Genomic DNA, 19,424 nt, shown 5'->3' on the forward strand with positions numbered 1-19,424 from the left:
GAGATATTTACTGTATACTGTAGATGAAGTATTTAGTGCATGCACTCTGAAGGAATGGATGCCAGTGCCGTTTCTTTAGAGCCGTGTACCATGACCAGCGGCTCCCACACACATGCACGGGAGTGACGTCAGGCGGCTCCAGCCAATCACACAGCTGGAGTCCACAGACCCTAAAGGAAGACGGGTGAAGATGAATAACGGCCTCCAGTGGGGATGACAAAGGCTTAGTTTGCAGGTAAGTTTCACATAATGTGCTAGTATGCAATGCTTACTAGCACATTATACCTTTACTTTGCAGGTAAGAAAAAAAAAAAAAGAGTTTACCTGCTCTATAAAGAATGGATTGTAAACAGGAAATAAAGATGCAGTGTAGTACAAGTCTTACCAGCAAAAGAAAATGGGTAAAGGTAATGTAACACTTAGCATAATGCTAAATAAAATTTATTTCAAAGTTATTACCACTTGTGCCTCTTTAAAGCACTAACCAAAGTTTCATAGCAATTACAAGCTCTCCAACAAAACACCATTTCTCAGGTTCAGAGAATTCTGAAATACTAGTGTCACAAAATTAGCAACTATGCACACAACTCTTAATAACGAATACACTGGATTGTCAAAGGATTACAAATTCAAAAGAAAAATGTGAGGCTCTATTGATGAGAAAGTAGATGCAGATATTTCTCGTCTTTTCTTGATTCCATTTCTAACATTTTGGCGTTTTGATTTTTTCCAAGAGCACCAACACCACTATGATGAACAAAATAATTTCACCTAAATTGACATGTGCCCTCTGCGTCCCACAACTACCCATGCGGTACCAGCACATATATACATTCACCACTCTGTAGAATTCGTTTATTTTGCTCCACTGAGATAAAATGTAACAGACAGGGGAGTAATGTACATACAAGGGGAAGCAGGTCAAAGCACAGAAGGTGAAGAGAATAGAAGATGACTTCATGTAGGGGGAAGAGCTGAACAATTTGGAATTGGTCACTTATAGAGAATGTCGTAGTGTCCAGGCCGGTAGAGCAGGAAAACCTGTGGAGTTGATCCCTCCGGAAACACATGGGTGACTGTGCTTCCCCCCTCACCCCTGTCCATATATTCAACCTGGATGGAAACATTCAAGGCCTGGGAGAGAGCAATGATGTGGATGTGATCACTTTCCTTACACATGGGCTCCACTTCCTAAGCAGAGAAACAGAAGAAAACACCACCATGGTTGAGGAAAGCAGCAGAGACAATAAGAAAAGAAAGATGGAGAGAAAAAAATAAAGGGGGAAAAAATAAAATAGATATTATACTGCTGCTATGTCTACAACTGCAAGGTACACACATTAAAACATTTACAGAAGAAAGGTTCACTTCCCCTACTGCTCTGAATCCTCCTAGTAGCTGGTACTTTGACCAAATGCTTACAGATAATAAATCTGATTAGCACTTTCCAAGCAGACTAAAATACCACAGAGCCAGCCATTATTGTGTCTCAGGGCAGCAGTGAAGGTATTTTCAGACTTCTAATAAATCTAATGATTTCTAGGATATAGGATAGGCTGCAGGGCTGCATGTTTGACCATAGGTTTTCCATTTAATGAAAACAATAGAACAGAGTTAGATCCTGGGAATAAAGATAAACCATGGGGCGGTTATAAAACACATTTTCTTTAGAAATGCACTTAAGGCACAAATGTGGGTATTTGGACACTTTCTTGCTCCATCTGAATGCTGACTGCATAGGTTTAATAGTAAGTCAGTCAGCACAAATACCTTTTTATTTACTGCTGTGGATTGCTGAAAGATCAATTACAGTTCCATAATGTTAACCTAAACTCTATTTTCCACAGTCGGTATTCTTTACTATGCAGATAAGTTACATTTCTGCAAAGTACTAAATGTACACTAATACTTCTATATAGTTTCACATCAAAATATTTCCATTACTTTCCTTAATACAGAAAGGAAATTAAAGAGGGGGTTCACCCTATACATTTTTTTTTTTCCCTAGCATTAAATTAAGCATAGTAGCGCGAGCTACAGTATGCCTTTATTTATTTTTTTTGCCCCGTACTCACTGTTTAATCCTATAGTGAAGATTCAGACTCCCTGCGGGGAATGGGCGTTCCTATCCAGAGGGAAGATGATTGACGGCCGGCTATGGCGCGTCACGCTTCTCCGGAAATAGCCGAAATAGGCCTTGGCTCTTCACGGCGTCTGTGCGCAGGCGCCGTATAGCGCCATGAAGAGCCAAGACCTACTCCGGCTATTTCCGGAGAAGCGTGACGCGCCATAGCCGGCCGTCAATCATCTTCCCTCTGGATAGGAACGTCCATTCCCCGCGGGGAGTCTGAATCTTCACTATAGGATTAAACAGTGAGTACAGGGCAAAAAAAATAAATAAAGGCATACTGTAGCTCGTGCTACTATGCTTAATTTAATGCTAGAATGTTGTTATTGAGGGTGAACCACCGCTTTAAGTAAGCCATCTGATAGACAATTCTCAAGAGATTGTGAGCTATAAAAAACAAAAAGCGCAGATTTTCTTTACCTGCTGGCAGAATTCCTTGACGCTTCTTCCCCCTTCTATAAAGTGCTGGTAGAAGACACCATCTCTCTGCAGGTGACCAGATGTCAGAAGACGCAGGTAGACAACCACATAGTCTGAAACAGTCTGCTCATTAAATGCGGCTAGTAGCTCCGACACTGCAGGACGCTTCTCCACAAGAGCGATTAAATCCATGAACTGAGAGTGTAGAAGAAAAAGAACACTGGAGGTCATATTTAATAATATTAAACTGCCATTTTCTAGCAAGCAGTAGATACACTCACAGACTTTCATCAATTACAAAATGAAAATATTTACAAAAAACACAATAGAATTGTCGGCAGAATTATCTTAAAGTGACAAATAAGCCTTAGGGATTATCAGTCTGGATAACATTGTCAAAGCCAGTGCTCACCGTATTGTGAAAATCTTCTATAGTAAACTCTGTAAAACCTTGTTTGATGAGCTCTTCCTTGCTGTGCAGCGACACTTCCTTAAACCTTCAAAAGTGAAAGGGAAAGACAGGCGATGAAGATAGAAGTGTGGAGTGTGCACAGAATAAAGGGAACGTTTCATCACAGAGAAGAGCCCCACAGTGATAACCGTACAAGTAAACAACCAGCCTGTCCTTTATGCCATGCTCAATGTAGACACTTCCTAAGCAAATGTAGACAAATCAATTCCATCTTACCTTGTTAGGTTAGGACCTCCATCCAATAAAGCTTCTAGGTACGAATAGCCAAATGCTCGATAAAAGCAATTTCCATCTGGTCGCGTTCGGCGTATGTGAGAATATCGTCTGTTTAAATCCTAAAACAACAACAAGACTAGTGACATGCATCTTAAATTTAGCTTTTGTATGCAATGGAATCACTTTTTCTATTACTAAATGTATGTTAACTAGTATATTGCAGGAGTGGTAAACTATTATTAATGCAAAAGACGAGGGAGAGTAAAACAAATTCTCGTCATGCAAGACAAGAACCGTTAGCATTGTTTTCTGGCTCCTATAGTTAAGCTACACACCTATAAAATTCCTAAAGTGGGAGTAAACTCACATAGTCAATTTTAACCTATAGTAAATACCTCCTAAAAGGTGCTCCATTTAGGAGATATTTACTTGTGAAGCCGCCAGTGATGTCACGCCACATGCACTCTAAAGGAACGGCATACCCGTGCCATTCTTGCAGAGCCCTGTGCTGTGAACAGCAGCTCCCACATGCATTGGATTGAGATTTATGAGGTTATTTACGAAAGGCAAATCCACTTTGCACTACAAGTGCAGTCACTGTAAATCTGAGGGGTAGATCTGAAATGAGGGGAAGTTCTGCCGATTTTATTATCCAATCATGTGCAAGCTAAAATTCTGTTTATTTTCCTTGCATGTCCCCCTCGGATCTACAGCAACAACTTCCAAGTGCACTTTCAGTGCAATTACAAGTGCACTTGTAGTGCAAAGTGGATTTGCCTTTTCGTAAATAACCCCCTTAGTGTCATTCAACGCCTGTATACATTTATTTTTGTGAGTATCCATTTGTCTGTATGTTTAGTTTTTTTTTACAATGAACCCTTAGTAATGCACTAGGCATGTGCTCTTTTACGCTTATCTACTAGATTCCCTGATCTGGAGGAGGGCTGCATCAATAAATCATACCAGAAGAATGCTATTCCATTGCTTTTGATGATCCGCTGCAAAGTAGGCTTTAAGATTTAGCTCTATAAACTGGAAGTGTTTTGAACACTGTACCCATATTTTTTTCTAAGAAAGATGGAGCTTTTTTGGTGCCATTTATTCACCACTGGGTTTTTTATTTTTTCCTATATAAAAAGAAAAAAAAAAGTGTATATTTAGCCACTGTGAAAGTTATTAAGTCTACAAACCTATGGTATAACTATTCAATTTCTTGAAGCCCTTAAATACCAGGACAGTACAAACACCTACAAAATGACACATTTTTGGAAAGTAGACACTCAGGACCATATTCTCTAAGATTCTAGGCGGGCGGCGCGTAAGCCATTTACACTCTGCCGCCCCAACCTACAGGAGCAAGTGCTGTATTCCCCAAACACTTGCTCCGTAGTTTGGGGCGGCGGAGTGTAAATGGCCCGGCGTATCCACGCGTATATCCAAGGGGGCGGCTTGTATTTAAATTAAGCGTGCCCCCGATTCTAACGAACTGCGCATGCGCCGGGCTTAAAATAGCCCAGTGCGCATGCTCCAGTTCTCAGCGTAAAACGTCAATGACGCCGACGTGTGCATCATTGACGTAAAGTTGTATTCAAGAACGACTTATTAAAACGACGTACCCGATGGGAAAACACGACGCGGACCCAACGCCATACTTAACATGGCTTACGTGGGACTTGCGTAAACTTACCCCTCATATAGCAGGGGTAAGTTTACGCTTACGCAAACGACGTAAGCGACGGTTACGCGACGCAAATTCGTTCGGGAATCAGCGTATCAGGCTCATTTGCATAAACAAATGACACCTGAACGTAAACGCCACCTAGCGGCCGGCGGAGTAATTACATTTAAGATCCGACAGTGTAAGTGACTTACACATGTCGGATCTTCAGTGTATCTATGCGAAAATGATTCTAAGAATCACTCGCATAGATACACTGGCCAAAAAAGAGAGATACGATGGAGTATCCTGAGATACTCCATCGTAACTTTACTCAGAATATGGCCCTCAGTTATTTCGTAGAAGACATTATGAGTTTTTTTAAGTTGTCATTTTTCATCTACTCCTTACGAATATAGGGATAGCACTTGCACGATACTTTGCTACCTAGACACAGAGGTGCCCAAAATCCAAGTTGCACCTTAGCCTTTCATGGGGAATAAATTGCGCATCTGATCTCCCAAATACTCATCAAATTTTTTTAAAGCTCTTTAGTCCCAGGACAGGAGAAACACCCACAAAATGACCTCATATTTACGTTATATCGTAATTCTATATTTTACACACATACATACATATACAGAGCACTGCTTTATGCGTCCATAAGTCAGAGCTGTGGCTGAGCCAGCCCCCTGCACTCCTCATCGTCTTACGTGCTGCGACTGACAGCAGTGGGAGCAAAAGGCTCCTGCTGTCTTAGCCAATGAGGAGAGGTAGTCCCGAGACCGCAGAGACTCTCATGCACATCCACAGTAATTACTACAATAGTCCTAGCCCACAGAATGTGCAAACTTAACTTTACACCCCAAAACGCACTCTGCCATTTCTCTTGAGTATGGGGAAACCATATTTGTGAAATTGTTTTCACAGCCTGGCCACTTATAGGGGCCTGAAATTCAAGGAGCACCTTGAGGCTTTAAAGAGCACATCAAGGTATTTTCCAAAGACTTGTCCACCAGTGTTGTTCATAAATGTCAGCTAGTAGAATGGGATTTTAAAAATAGCTTGTATATTAGGCAACTTCTGGGTTTGACTGTCAATTTCCACAGGTGCTGTGGCCAGAAAAAAAAGCTAATGGAGCACTAGCTGTCTAATGGACCTCTGATGTCCCATTAAAAATATAACCTTTTTATTACAGCATGCTGTGACATGAGGCAATTGGCCCTCTTTATGGCAGAAAAAGTTAAAGCTGAAATCCAGCCTTACCTTATTTTTCATAAAAGTAGCCTGTCCCCTCCTGTACCGACACTTAGACCCCTTTCACACTGACACGTTTTTCAGGCGATTCAGCGCTAAAAATAGCGCTGCTATACCGCTTGAAAAAATTGTGCCCTGCAGGCTTCAATGTGAAAGCCCGAAGGCTTTCACACTGAATCGGTGCGCTAGCAGGACCGCTCCAAAAGTCCTGCTAGCCGCATCTTTGGAGCGGTATAGGAGCGGGGTGTTTACCTCTACAGAGGCGCATTGCGGGTAGTATTAACCCTTTTTCGGCCGCTAGCGGGGGTTAAAACCGCTAGCGACCGAATATTGCGGTAAATACGACAGTATATCGGTGCTAAAAAATCGCGCCACTATACCGTCACCGCACCTCCACTGCCCCATGTGAAAGGGGCCTTACTCCTTACTGACATTGGCTGTATGTTTGGCGTCCTTGCTCTGCTGCAGAATAAATGTGGGGCCAATCACAGGCCTCCATGATGGTATGGCATGATGGATAAGTATCTGCTTGTATTTCTCATCATTGAGGACACTACTGAAGTGGTTAACTAAAAGATAAAACTTTTTTTTTTCCCTTTGAATAGAGTGGAGAGGGATTAGAAAAACATCTGGCAGTTTTTACTGTTGTCCGGGCCCCTGTTAGGGAGAGTCCGATGGGGACACCAGTTCTGGTGACCTTGATGACACAAGAGTCCCTCACTTTGCAGGGATTTCCTCTTATTTCCTGTTAGTTTTCGGCTATGAGACAGGAAGTGAAGGGACAGAAATGGGGGGGGGGGGGGGGGGGAACACAGGATAAAACCCTCCCTTACTCTATCCAAAATTTAATTTTAGTTACTTTAAAAGGCATGGAGAGTTCAAGATTACATTTTTGCCCTGGGTATCTGAAAAATGTGGAAAGACGTAGGGCCATATTCCCGTAGATTTTGGGCGGGCGGCGCGTAAGCCATTTACACTCCGCTGCCCCAACCTACAGGAGCAAGTGCTGTATTCCCCAAACACTTGCTCCGTAGTTTGGGGCGGCGTAGTGTAATTGGCCCGGCGTATCCCCACGTAAATCCAAGGGGGCGGCTTGTATTTAAATTAAGCGCGCCCCCGATTCGAACGAACTGCGCATGCCCCGGGCTTAAAATAGCCCAATGCGCATGCTCCAGTTCTCGGCGTAAAACGTCAATGACGCCGACGTGTGCGTCATTGACGTAAAGTCGTATTCAAGAACGACTTAGGGAAACGACGTACCCGACGGGAAAAGATGACGCGGACCCGACGCCATACTTAACATGGCGTACGTGGGACTGGCGTAAGGTTACCCCTCATATAGCATGGGTAACCTTACGCTTACGCAAACGACGTTAGCGACGGTTACGCGACGCAAATTCGTTCGGGAATCGGCGTATCAGGCTCATTTGCATAAACAAATGAGACCTGAACGTAAACGCCACCTAGCGGCCGGCTGGGTAATTACACATGTCGGATCTTAAGCGTATCTATGCGAAAATGATTCTAAGAATCACTCGCATAGATACGCGGGCCAAAAAAGAGAGATACGACGGAGTATTCTGAGATACTCCGTTATATATATATATAAAATCTGCAGGTAAAATTTAGTTGATTCTCCCCTTAGTTTCATCCTAATATAGAGGTTTCATGTTTAAAATACAGGAATATAGAATGTTATATAGTAAATATGGCCCAGAAGGAACATTCTATATTCCTGTATTTTAAACATGAAACCTCTATATTAGGATGAAACTAAGGGGAGAATCAACTAAATTTTACCTGCAGATTTTATATAGTAGGTTTAAAAAGAAAGAAAAATAAGGAAAAAGATTGTACGTTTTTAAAGCGAAGTTCTACCCAAAAGTGGAACTTGATGAAGTAGTGTGTACCTTATTTTTAGTGGGACTTCCTGTTCCACTTCCTGCTTCCTCTTTTTGGCCACCTGGGCGACTCCTTCCTGCCAGCTATCTTCTGGGACACAACACAGGTCCCAGAAGATTGGCTGGCCAATAGAGCGACTCACGCAGTGCGCACTTGGCCGTGAAGCCGTCAGCTGTCACGGCCGGGTGCCCACAGTTTCTATGATGGCGCCGAGAATAGGTGGGGGAGAGGAGCAAGCCTCTGGGCAGCTGCATTGCTGGACCGCGGGGCAGGTAAGTGTCGGTTTATTAAAAGTCAGCAGCTATGGTTTTTGTAGCTGCTGACTTTTAATAAACTAAGAAACGTGTGGAACTCCACTTTACGTAGACAATCCAAAAATGTAGTTGTCTAGTACTTCTTAAAATGCACACACAGCCAAAATGTCCTTTTGTATTAGGAAGGGTTTAAACTTCCAGCTGGACATTTAAGGTCTCTGTGCCCTGCTGGGAAAATTTCTCTTCACTTCCGGTCTTGAAGACAGAACATGAAGCGAGATGAAATCTCCACAAAGTGAGGGGGGTTCCCATCTTAGACAGTTTTCACCAAGATTTGTCCCCATTGAAATATTTCCCATAACCTCTAGCTCTCTTAAAATTTTAGGATTTTAGGATTTGCCATAACAGTGACAATGGTAACATGTACAGAAGGATGACCCTCCCCAGCAGGGAAACAGACAGCAAGCCTAAGCAGTTAAGAGACCCACGATAACATTATTTTTGTAATGCCTATTTCCAGAGTGTTTTGCAAGAAAAACCCTGACATCCCAAGAACCTCAAAAAACAATGAATCCCTTCGATTTCTGTTAAAGCCTAGTTTTAGCTATAATTACAAATGGAAAAAAATAAATAAAAATAATAATAAAAAAAAAAAAAGGCACAAAGGATGCAATTTAAAGTTAATATGATGTGTCCCTTATGTTGATTCTTCTCCTTTCAGCTAAATACTTACTTACATACTGTCCTACCCCCACATCCTTCCGATGCAGCGGGGGGGGGGGGGGGGGTAATACATTTAAGGAGCTGTCAGGAACTCTCACAAAGACAGCATGACTATGCCCACCCCTTCCTGCTAGATCTGCCATTCATAGAAGCCATATTACAGATTCTATGAATGACACTGGATCTCTGAATGAAAGGGGCAGAGATATCAATCATCCGCACAGAGCAAGATTTTGTCTTAAAGGAGAATATTCAACACAAGGGACACATCATACTAACTGTAACTTATGTCCCTTGTGCATATTTTACCGTTTGTCATTTTAGGCAAACTTAGGCTTTAATTATATCCTTTGGTTGTCTGAACCTCCAAATCAAAAAACAACTTTGTACAGTGTAATATTACCTTAATTTTGCCTTGGTACACTTGATCTTCGGGAGAATATTCCTGATACAGTACAGAAAGGTCCAACCGATCTGAGAGTAGTGGAGTCTGTCCAGCAATCTAAGATAACATTTGAAAAAAAAAATATATATATATATATATATAAATTTGTAATACTGGATTTGCGGAAACAGCAAATTTTTCTAATTGACAAAAAAGTACCTTCTATTACTCTCAGCCTCATCCTAATCTCCAAATTCCTTTATTTGCTGCTATGATCCAACTACCTGTTAAAGGGTGGCTATGTTTATTCTCCATGGTCCATGTATGCAGGAACATTGCCACCCCCGTATGATTGCTGAGTTGGACTGGGGACTATGGAATCTGTAAAGTGCATATGACTGCATCCAATATGCACCGCTTGTTCCAAACAAACAGAAGGTAGGTGGAAAAGGAGGACACAATGAGGCACTAAAATAGATTACAGGGCCACCAAGTAGTGGATGTGTATGGATTATTTTTGGAGAATAAGGATATTGTTTAGTGTCACTTTCTCTCTGAGGAATCAGAATAAACATAGAATACTTATCTTGCTTCTCACTTGGGTATTATAATTAGAGGTCGACCGATATGGGTTTTTCTCTGGCCGATACCGATGCCGATATTCCAAAATTGGGGCGGCCGATGGCCGATATTTTAGGCCGATTTTTGCGGCCGATATTTTAAGCCGATTTTTTTTCCCCATTATATCAGATAATCTAGGTTGGGGAGGAGGTTATTGTTTAGGGTGGAGAGGTGGAGTGCAGCCTATCAGTGTCCATCAGTGCCCACCAATGCAGCTCACCAGTGTAGCCTATCAGTGCCACCAGTTCAGCCTGTCAGTGCAACCTCATCAGTGCCTACCAGTTCAGCCCATTAGTGTCCATTAGTGCCCACCAGTGCAGCCCATCAGTGCCACCTCAATTATTAAAAAAGAAAAAAAATACACTGGGCATGGGTGGGGATGCATTGTGGAGAGGGGTGGGTGGGGATGCATTGTGAAGAGGGATGGATGGTGTGGGTGGGGATGCGTTGTGGAGAGGGGTGGGTGGTGCTGGGTGTCGGTGGGGATGCGCTGTGGTGATGAGTTGTGGAGAGGGGTGGGTGGAGATGCATTGTGGAGTGGGATGGATGGTGCTGGGTGTGGGTGGGGATGCGTTGTGGAGAGGGGTGGGTGGTGCATTGTGGAGAGGGGTGGGTGGGGATGCATTGTGGAGTGGATGGTGCTGGGCATGGGTGGGGATGTGTTGTGGAAAGGGATGGATGGTGCAGGGAATGCGTTGTAGTGGGGTGGATGGTGCTGGGTGGGGATGAAGATGATTGTGTTGCATTGTGAAGATGGATGAGGATGACTCTGTGTGGGGATGAGAGTTACATTGTGAAGAGGATCTCCACAATGTAACTCTCATATCCACCCAGAGTCATCCTCATCCATCTTCACAATGCCAGCCTCAGCCAGGTTTCCCTTTTTAAAAGGAGTTTAAATAAATTCTGCAGGGGGGCACAGTAGCACATAATTTGGGCAACTTACCCTCCATACATGCTGGGTATCATAATCCAATTCTATCTGCATGCACCTAATAGGCTAGGTGCATGCTGATGAGCGGATCAGCCAATCATTGTTTAGAACTTGGTGTAATGCCAGCAGGTTCCGCCTCAGCAGGGAAGGAAGACATTCCTGCTGGGGGGAGTTACATTAGTCAGGCGGCAGTTGTAAGCCAATGATTGTTTCTCCCTGTCCCTAATACAGCACGCCGAGGGGGCGGGGGAAGGCGGACGGCGTGATGACAGTGAAATCTATATCCCTTCTGTGGTGGCCGTGCACATAGGAGGAATCGGATACATGGGAGCGGGGTCAGTACTGCAGGGCAGGTGGCCATGCGGGCCGGACACTTTAGCCGCGAATCGGCCGATTCTTTCACAAAAATCGGCCGATGCCGATTTCACAAAAACGGCCAAATATCGGCCTACCTCTAATTATAATTAAAATAGAATACTTACCTTACTCCGGTAGACTCCTGCACTTTCCTCCGCTCCAGGTTGTAGGTAGTCCCTCACCATTCTCACGTACAATGAAGGACTATTGGCTCTGCATTGTACTTGAGGACATCATGCAAGGGCAGCCTAGAGCATCTTAGAAAATAGATTTTAGGGGAGATTTTCACACACATGAAGGGAGCCTGCTGGAGTGTGGAGTAACTAGTAATACAATTTATTTCTTAACCCCTAAAATAACTAGCATCTAACCCTTGCAGAAAGGTTTTTTCTTTTTGTAATTCCTGGATTTGGGCTTTAACGAATGTTGAAAACCATAGGTGAGCTTACAAAGACAGTAGTGCATAAAATAATCCATGTGCCCCAGCATGCATGGTTATCTCATATTGTGTCACACTAACCTCTTGCTGTATACGGTCCTGCTGGGCAATAATAGCTTCATCATACGTGAGGCAATTCACACCTACGCATAAAATAAAAAGATTAGTACAGTTAACTGATAAAAAGGGAAAATAAATATCTATACATTTCAACAGAAATGGATTACATTTTCCTTGTTCCATGCCTTGGACTTAAGTGGGAACAACTGAATCTAAATAAAGATGTATGGGTCAATTTTATTTTTTAATTAACATGTATTGATTGCAAACATTCTATTGTACTGTGAATAGAAATGGCACCATGGCAAGGATTTGCAGGGAACCATGCACCTCTGTCCTACCCTACAAAAACCCTTCCAACAGATTCCTAAAAAAGCAACGAGGTGTGAGGCAAGCAATACAAGTATTCTCACCACTTAGATTCTAGTTCTTACACAGTGCAGCCCATAAGATAAGAGGAATCCACTCAACCAAGTACATTAAAAACACTGTGGATCGGACTCTGTGTAATGCCTGAACAAAGATAGCATTGAACGTCTGGATAGAGAATAGGTAACATTTCAAGGAGTACTGTAGTCTCTGTGAGGTAGGATATACCTGAAATTGATATATACTACTAAGGCCCCTTTCACACGGGTGGACCATTCAGGTCCGCCTGTTAGTTTTTTCAGTGGAACTGAATGGGCGCCCCATGTAAGTCTATGGAGCGACAGATGTCAGCAGTGACCATATCCGCTGACATCCGATCTAATAAAATCAGACGTATGGCGATACGTCGCCATCCGTCCTGGCGGATCGGGTGAGATCTGATGAAAATGGACATGCTGTCCATTTTCATACGATCTCTGCATAGGAGACAGCGGTGCTCGACCAGCACCTCCCCGCTCAGCGAGCAGAGAGGGATCTGTCATCCGCCGGCTCAGCGGAGATCAACGGTGATGTCTCCTGCTAAGCTGGCAGACTCAGTGGCAACAGATCTGCCTCGTGTGACTGAGGCCTTAAACTATGTATAGGAAAAACGTTTTTTTTTTTTATTTGGGGATGAATGTATGGATACATTTAGAAACCATACAAAACATTTTCTGTGGCATGTGTCTGGATGGGAAGATTTTCTTTTGCAGGAATTGAGAGGAAATCCAAAATATAAGGGGAATTCTTCTCTTAGTTTTCACTATAATAGGTTTTCCCATGAAAGGTTTATTCCCATCACTAATAACCACTCTAAGATTTGGATTTTCTCATGCCTTCCTGTCTCTTGAACAATAATCAGCAGACAAATAGAGAGTGTATCTACCTAGTGGAAATGGAGGCCTAACAGGGATTCTAAACCAGCCATACGCCATCCTAAAAAAATGGCTAAACATTAACCACTTGCCGACCTCCTCATGTAGATATACGTCAGCAGAATGGCACATGTACGTACCTGTACATCCTCTGCTTGACGTGGGTCCGATCGGGACCCCCCCCCCACTACATGCGGCGGTCGGTAAGCCCCAGGGAGCGATCCGGGACGACGGCGCAGCTATTCGTTTATAGCCGCTCCGTCGCGATCGCTCCCCGGAGCTGAAGAACGGGGAGAGCTGTGTGTAAACATGGCTTCCCCGTGCTTCACTATGGCGGCGCATCGATCGAGTGATCCCTTATATAAGGGAGACTCATTCGATGATGTCAGTCCTACAGCCACACCCCCCTACAGTTGTAAACACACACTAAGTGAACACTAAATGTTACAGTGCCCCCTGTGTTTAACTCCCAAACTGCAACTGTCATTTTCACAATAAACAATGCAATTTAAATGCATTTTTTGCTGTGAAAATTACAATGGTCCCAAAAATGTGTCAAAATTGTCCGAAGTGTCCGCCATAATGTCGCAGTCACGAAATAAATCGCTGATCGCCGCCATTAGTAGTAAAAAAAATAAAAATGCAATAAAACTATCCCCTATTTTGTAAACGCTATAAATTTTGCGCAAACCAACCGATAAACGATTATTGCGTTTTTTTTTAACCAAAAATAGGTAGAAGAATACGTATCGGCCTAAACTGAGGAAAAAAAAAATCATATATGTTTTTGGGGGATATTTATTGTAGCAAAAAGTAAAAAATATTGCATTTTTTTCAAAATTGTCGCTCAATTTTTGTTTATAGCGCAAAAAATAAAAACCGCAGAGGTGATCAAATACCACCAAAAGAAAACTCTATTTGTGGGAAAAAAAGGACGCCAATTTTGTTTGGGAGCCACATCGCAGGACCGCGCAATTGTCAGTTAAAGCGACGCAGTGCCAGAAGCTGAAATTTCACCTGGTCAGGAAGGGGTATACGTGCCCAGTAAGGAAGTGGTTAATAACCCTATTTTTTTTTTTTTACCAGAAAAATAGATATTCATCGCCTGAACCTTTTACTGTACATTACCCAATGAAGCATTTGTTTTTCATGGTGTTATTATTTAAGATTATCTATTCTTAAAGCAGACCTTTTACAAAACCACAATTGACATGCATCTGTGTGAGCATTACATGAGAGTGGATTAGCTGCAGGAGCTGACAGCCTCCCACTGCTTTTAATGGGGGTTGTCTAACAGCAATATGTGGGAACCCCCACTGGAGTTCTCACATCTAATCCTTTTTTTTTTAAATAGCAAACATGTTATACTTACCTGCTCTGTGCAGTGGTTTTGCACAGACCAGCCCTAATCCTCTTCTTCTCGGATCCCCTGCCGACAATCCTGGCCCCTTCCCCCCCTGCTCGGCTTGCTATGGGGAAACTCATGCGGATGCACTCCCAAGCTGCGCTCTGTGTATCCATTGACACACACGCAATGCTACTCAGCCCCTCCCCACTGGCTGCGATTGACAGCAGCAGGAGCCAAATGCTACTGTGTCTGAGCCAGTGAGGAGAGAAAAAGCAGCGATCCTGCTCTTGTGCAGAGCTGAATCGACAACTGGCTCAGGTAAGTATAAGGGGGGGGGGGTTTGCTGCACAAAGTTTTTTTTTTATCTCGGTGTATACAATGCATTAAGGTGGTTGTAAACCCCAGTTATGAAATCTGATCAGAGTACATATCTGTAGTGTTTCCTTGTCTCTCTCCAAAGCTCTAATGTTTTATGTACATTTGGCCGTGATATCCCATGACAAAATGGCACGGCGATTTAGCCGCTGTTTTGCGGTTTCTCACGGCCAGCAGTCAAAATGTTACTCTACTAACTGCAGCAGCTCTTGAACTGTGCTAAAAGCCTATGTGGACAGTGTGGACACATGGGCTTTTATGGAGAGCAGTTTAGGAGCTTCGACAAAAACAAGAAAAGGCCAAAAGCTTCTAAACTTAAGGTTAGGAGCTGTAATGTACATGAAGCCTGAGGCTCGGTTCACACTTGTGCGGTGCAGGAACCCTGCAAAGCCACTGCAGGTTCCCCCATTGCACCAGACTTCACACCGCCATGTGCGAATTGCCAGGAGTGTCAATACATTGGTAATGACACCCCGTTTCAGCTCACACATCTCACTGTGAACTGACAGTTCGGCCATGAATTGGATGCGAATCACATGCAATCTCGCAGAGCATGCTGGTATGAACCAGCACTAAGTGTGGTTTCTCTCTGGTGCTTTGTTCCGTGCTGCAACTAATTAACGCAACGTGTATTAAAAGATTGCCATTTTAGTTGTTCAAGGCAAGCATCATTCTCGCCTTACACATTCCTGTTTTTAGCCAACATTTGATTGAAAACATGGATGAAGGCAACCTACCACCAGAGGTTGTGTTCAAACCACAGTGTGGATAGAAGCTCGTTAGCAGAGGGTTCAGGTCATTTGTTTAGAAGCTTCAAGCTTGGTAAAGTGGAACTGTGTTTGGGGTCTACAGCAGCATTTACCATGATGTGAAAATGTTCACAGCATACTTGCAAATCACCAAAATCAGCAGAGCTTCCCCTCATTTCAGATCTTCCCCTCATATCTACAGCGAGTGCACTTGCAATGCACTTGTAATGCAAAGTGGATTTGCCTTTCGTAAATAACCCCCATAGGTTTTTATAGAGTTGCGTTTAGGCGCTTTGGCAAAAAAAATCCAAAAGCTCCTAAATTCCTGTTTAGGAGCTGCCAGTGTACTTAAAGTGGTTGTACACCCTTAGGTAAAACTTTCACCTACAGGTATGCCTAGATTAAAGGAACACTAAAGGCAGATTTTTTTTTTTTTTTTTTAAATAACAAACATGTTATACTTACCTCCACTGTGCAGCTCGTTTTGCACAGAGTGTCCCCGAATCCTGTCTTCTGGGGTCCCTCGGCGGCTGTCTCGGCTCCTCCTCGCAAAAGCTTTCCACCTTCATGCGAGCGAGATCGCATAATGGAAAGCTTTTGCAAGCGCGCTCCTGTGATACAGTGGCGGGCATAGCCGCCGACTATCACTTGGCCCCGACCCCCGGCGCGCCGCTTTATCAGCTGTGATTGACAGCAGCGCCAGCCAATGGCTGCGCTGCTATCAATCCATCCAGCCTAGCCAATCAACGGCCAGGCTGGGAACCGAAGAGGATCACGTGGATGCGCGCGGGATGTTTTTTCACCTTAATGCATAGGATGCATTAAGGTGAAAAAACATTTACCTTTACAACCCCTTTAAGGCTTACCTGTAAGGTGCTTGCAATATCTTCTTAAAACGGTGGTTCACCCTCCATAGCAACATTTTAGCATAAATTAAGGCATAGTAGCGCGAGCTACAGTATGTCTGTCTTGATTTTTTTAGCGCGGTACTCACAGTGCAATCCTGTATAGAAGATTCCGACTCCCCGCGGGGAATGGGCATTCCTATCCAGACGGAGGATGATTGACGGCCGGCTCTGGCACGTCACGCTCCCCGAAGACAGCCGGAGTAGGTCTCGGCTCTTCACGGCGCTTGCGCACAGACTATGCGCAGGCGCCGTGAAGAGCCAAGCCTATTTCCGGAGAAGCGTGACGTGCCAGAGCCGGCCGTCAATCATCCTCCGTCTGGATAGGAACACCCATTCCCCACGGGGAGTCGGTATCTTCAATGTAGGATTGCACTGTGAGTACCGCGCTAAAAAAATCAAGACAGGCATACTGTAGCTTGCGCTACTATGCCTTAATTTATGCTAGAAGAAAAACATTTTATTTTTTTTATAGGGTGAACCCCCGCTTTAACTTACATGGTTTAGGAGATATTTGCAAAAAAGACTGTACGCGGCGCAGGCGCACAGAGCGTGCCGTTTTATGAATGGGGTAATGCCGTGACAGTTCCCAGAACGCACCCGGGGACCAGTGAGGCGCAGCGCGACTCGCGCATTCACAGTACGGAACCGGGCAGTGAAGCCTTAACGCTTCACTTCCTGATTCCCTCACTGAGTATGGCGGCAGGGGCAGCCGAGAGATTGCTAGCCTTCTGCTGCCGACATCGCGGGCACCCTGGACAGGTAAGTGTCAATTTATCAAAAGTCAGCAGCTGCAGTATTTGTAGCTGCTGGCTTTTAATATTTTTATTTTTATTGGACCTCCGCTTTAAGACCCCTTTCACACTGAGGGCGTATTGCAGGCGCTATAGCGTTAAAAATAGCAACTGCAATCCGTCCTTAAAAAGCTGCTCCATTGTCTCCAGTGTGAAAGCGCGAGGTCTTTCACACTGGAGCGTTGCGCTAGCAGGATGGTAAAAAAAAAAGTCCTGTTAGCCGCATCTTTGGAGCGGTGAAGGAATGGCGTGTATACCGTTACTCCACATTGAAATCAATGGGACAACGCGGTTATACCACCCGCAATGCGCTGCTTCAGCAGTGCATTGTGGGCGGTTTTAACCCTTTCTCGGCCACTAGCAGGGGTTAAATGTGCCCCGTTAGCGGGCAAAATGCACCGCAAATCCGCCCATAGCGTCGGCGGTACAAATAGCGGCGTTTTACCGCTAACGCTATGGGTGGCTCAGTGTGAAAGGGGTCCAAGAATGAATGGCAGCCCAGCGGGTCTGTAAAAGAGCATCATTTTGGATGCGGAAAGAGGTGCGATTCCCAAACACCTGCACAGGTGTAAGCCTAGCATTTGAAATTACGGCTCCGCAATGCGCGTTTTGCCGACTTTTCAGAAACATTTACATTAACACCTGTTTCTCTGTGCGTTTTCCTAGAACACAAGGTGTGAATGGAACCTAATTCCTAATGACGAGCTCCAGCGTGTTCGCATAGAACACGTGCAGAGCCCGCCAGGAAGTGTGCGCGGCGCTGAGCTAATCACAGCCAGGGAGACATTGTCCTGATGCTCGGCTGCAGAGATCGGGAAATGTCTCCCTGGCTGTGATTAGCGCAGCGCAGACTTCCTGGCGGGCTCTGCACGTGTACTATGCGAACACGCCAGAGCTCATCCTTACTAATGACGCCACCGCACATCATATAACACTGTGCATTTTCACATGTGCAGAACTGCATGGCGCTACAGCACCCTGCGATTCCGCGCAGCCGCGTCTTTTTATTTATTTTTTTAAACTGGGGTTGGGGACTTCTAGGCCATGTTTCTTACGTGTACAGCAGGCCGTTCCAAGAATTGGACGCAGTGCCCTCGCAAAAGCGCATGAACACAACACACAAGTGTGAACCTAGGCTTAGTGATACACATGCACTGGACACAGGAAGACTATAGAGTATAGAGGGTCCCCTACCAGACAATTCTCCCCCTCTCCATTGCACAGTGTCATCATGTATGAGGGAGCAAGGAGGACTGAGCACACAGCCCCCCTATATACATGCAGTGCCCAGTGATGGTGGGATGCGGAGACACAAGGACACCCAGAGCCGAGCGATACAAAGAGCCGGCCGGGGCTCCTCGCACTCAGCCCTTTAGGAAGGTGGATACACTCCGGGGACAAGCTCCAGCGGCCGCCCCCTGCTCCCCTCACACGAAGCATCTCTGCTCACCGTCAGTACACTGCAACTTCTGCCGCTCAGGTTCCTCGGCCGCCATCTTTTCTCCGGTCCACCTCTTCCTACAGCACTTCCGGGAGCCGCATACCGGAAACCGTATACTGTCCTTTCACCCCTGCGCTCCGGATGCAGCAGTCACCATGGAAACTGTGCAGTAGTAACCCTAAACCCTGCCCCCTAGAGGCCGCATGGCTTGAGGACATGCTGCACACCAGCTCCAGGCTATGGCTGCCAGGACATGCTGGGACTCCCATGTTGCTGGTCTGGGCTTGGGGATAACATTTCTAAAAACCCCAAAATGTTATATATTTTCTGAAAGCTGCATTTTTTATTTATTTTTATGACACGACTGTTTATTATACCCATATTTTCAGGAAAACATATAATAAAATGAATTTTAGTGCAAACCAGTGGCGACTGGTGCTCAATATTTTTTTGGGGGGCGCAAACAAACTGAAAAATTCTGAAAAAAATATCAATTGCAGCCGCACTGTGCCCATTAAACTCAGTCACTGTGCCCATCAAATGCAGCCACTTTGCCCATCAAACGCAGCCACTGTGCCATGAAATGCAACCAATGTGCCCATAAAATCCCGCCACTGTGCCCATCAAATGCAGCCACTGTGCCATCAAACGCAGTCACTGTGCCATCAAACGCAGTCACTGTGCCATCTAACGCAGTCACTGTG

General features: G+C 44.6%; 1 protein-coding gene across 1 annotated transcript; it reads right to left on the reverse strand.

The window, feature by feature from the left end:
- Positions 1–413: 413 nt before the first annotated feature.
- OTUB1 (OTU deubiquitinase, ubiquitin aldehyde binding 1) lies at positions 414–18,835 on the reverse strand. The gene is made up of 7 exons (XM_040329049.1): positions 18,730–18,835; positions 11,847–11,908; positions 9,433–9,531; positions 3,237–3,355; positions 2,961–3,045; positions 2,549–2,743; positions 414–1,191 (listed from the first exon to the last, which is right to left on the reverse strand). The coding sequence occupies exons 1-7, from the start codon at positions 18,773–18,775 to the stop codon at positions 994–996; spliced, it is 804 nt and encodes a 267-aa protein (XP_040184983.1). The 5' UTR covers positions 18,776–18,835; the 3' UTR covers positions 414–993.
- Positions 18,836–19,424: the final 589 nt, after the last annotated feature.

This window comes from Rana temporaria, chromosome 11 (assembly GCF_905171775.1).
Source record: "Rana temporaria chromosome 11, aRanTem1.1, whole genome shotgun sequence".
In the NCBI taxonomy this organism is placed as follows: domain Eukaryota; kingdom Metazoa; phylum Chordata; class Amphibia; order Anura; family Ranidae; genus Rana; species Rana temporaria.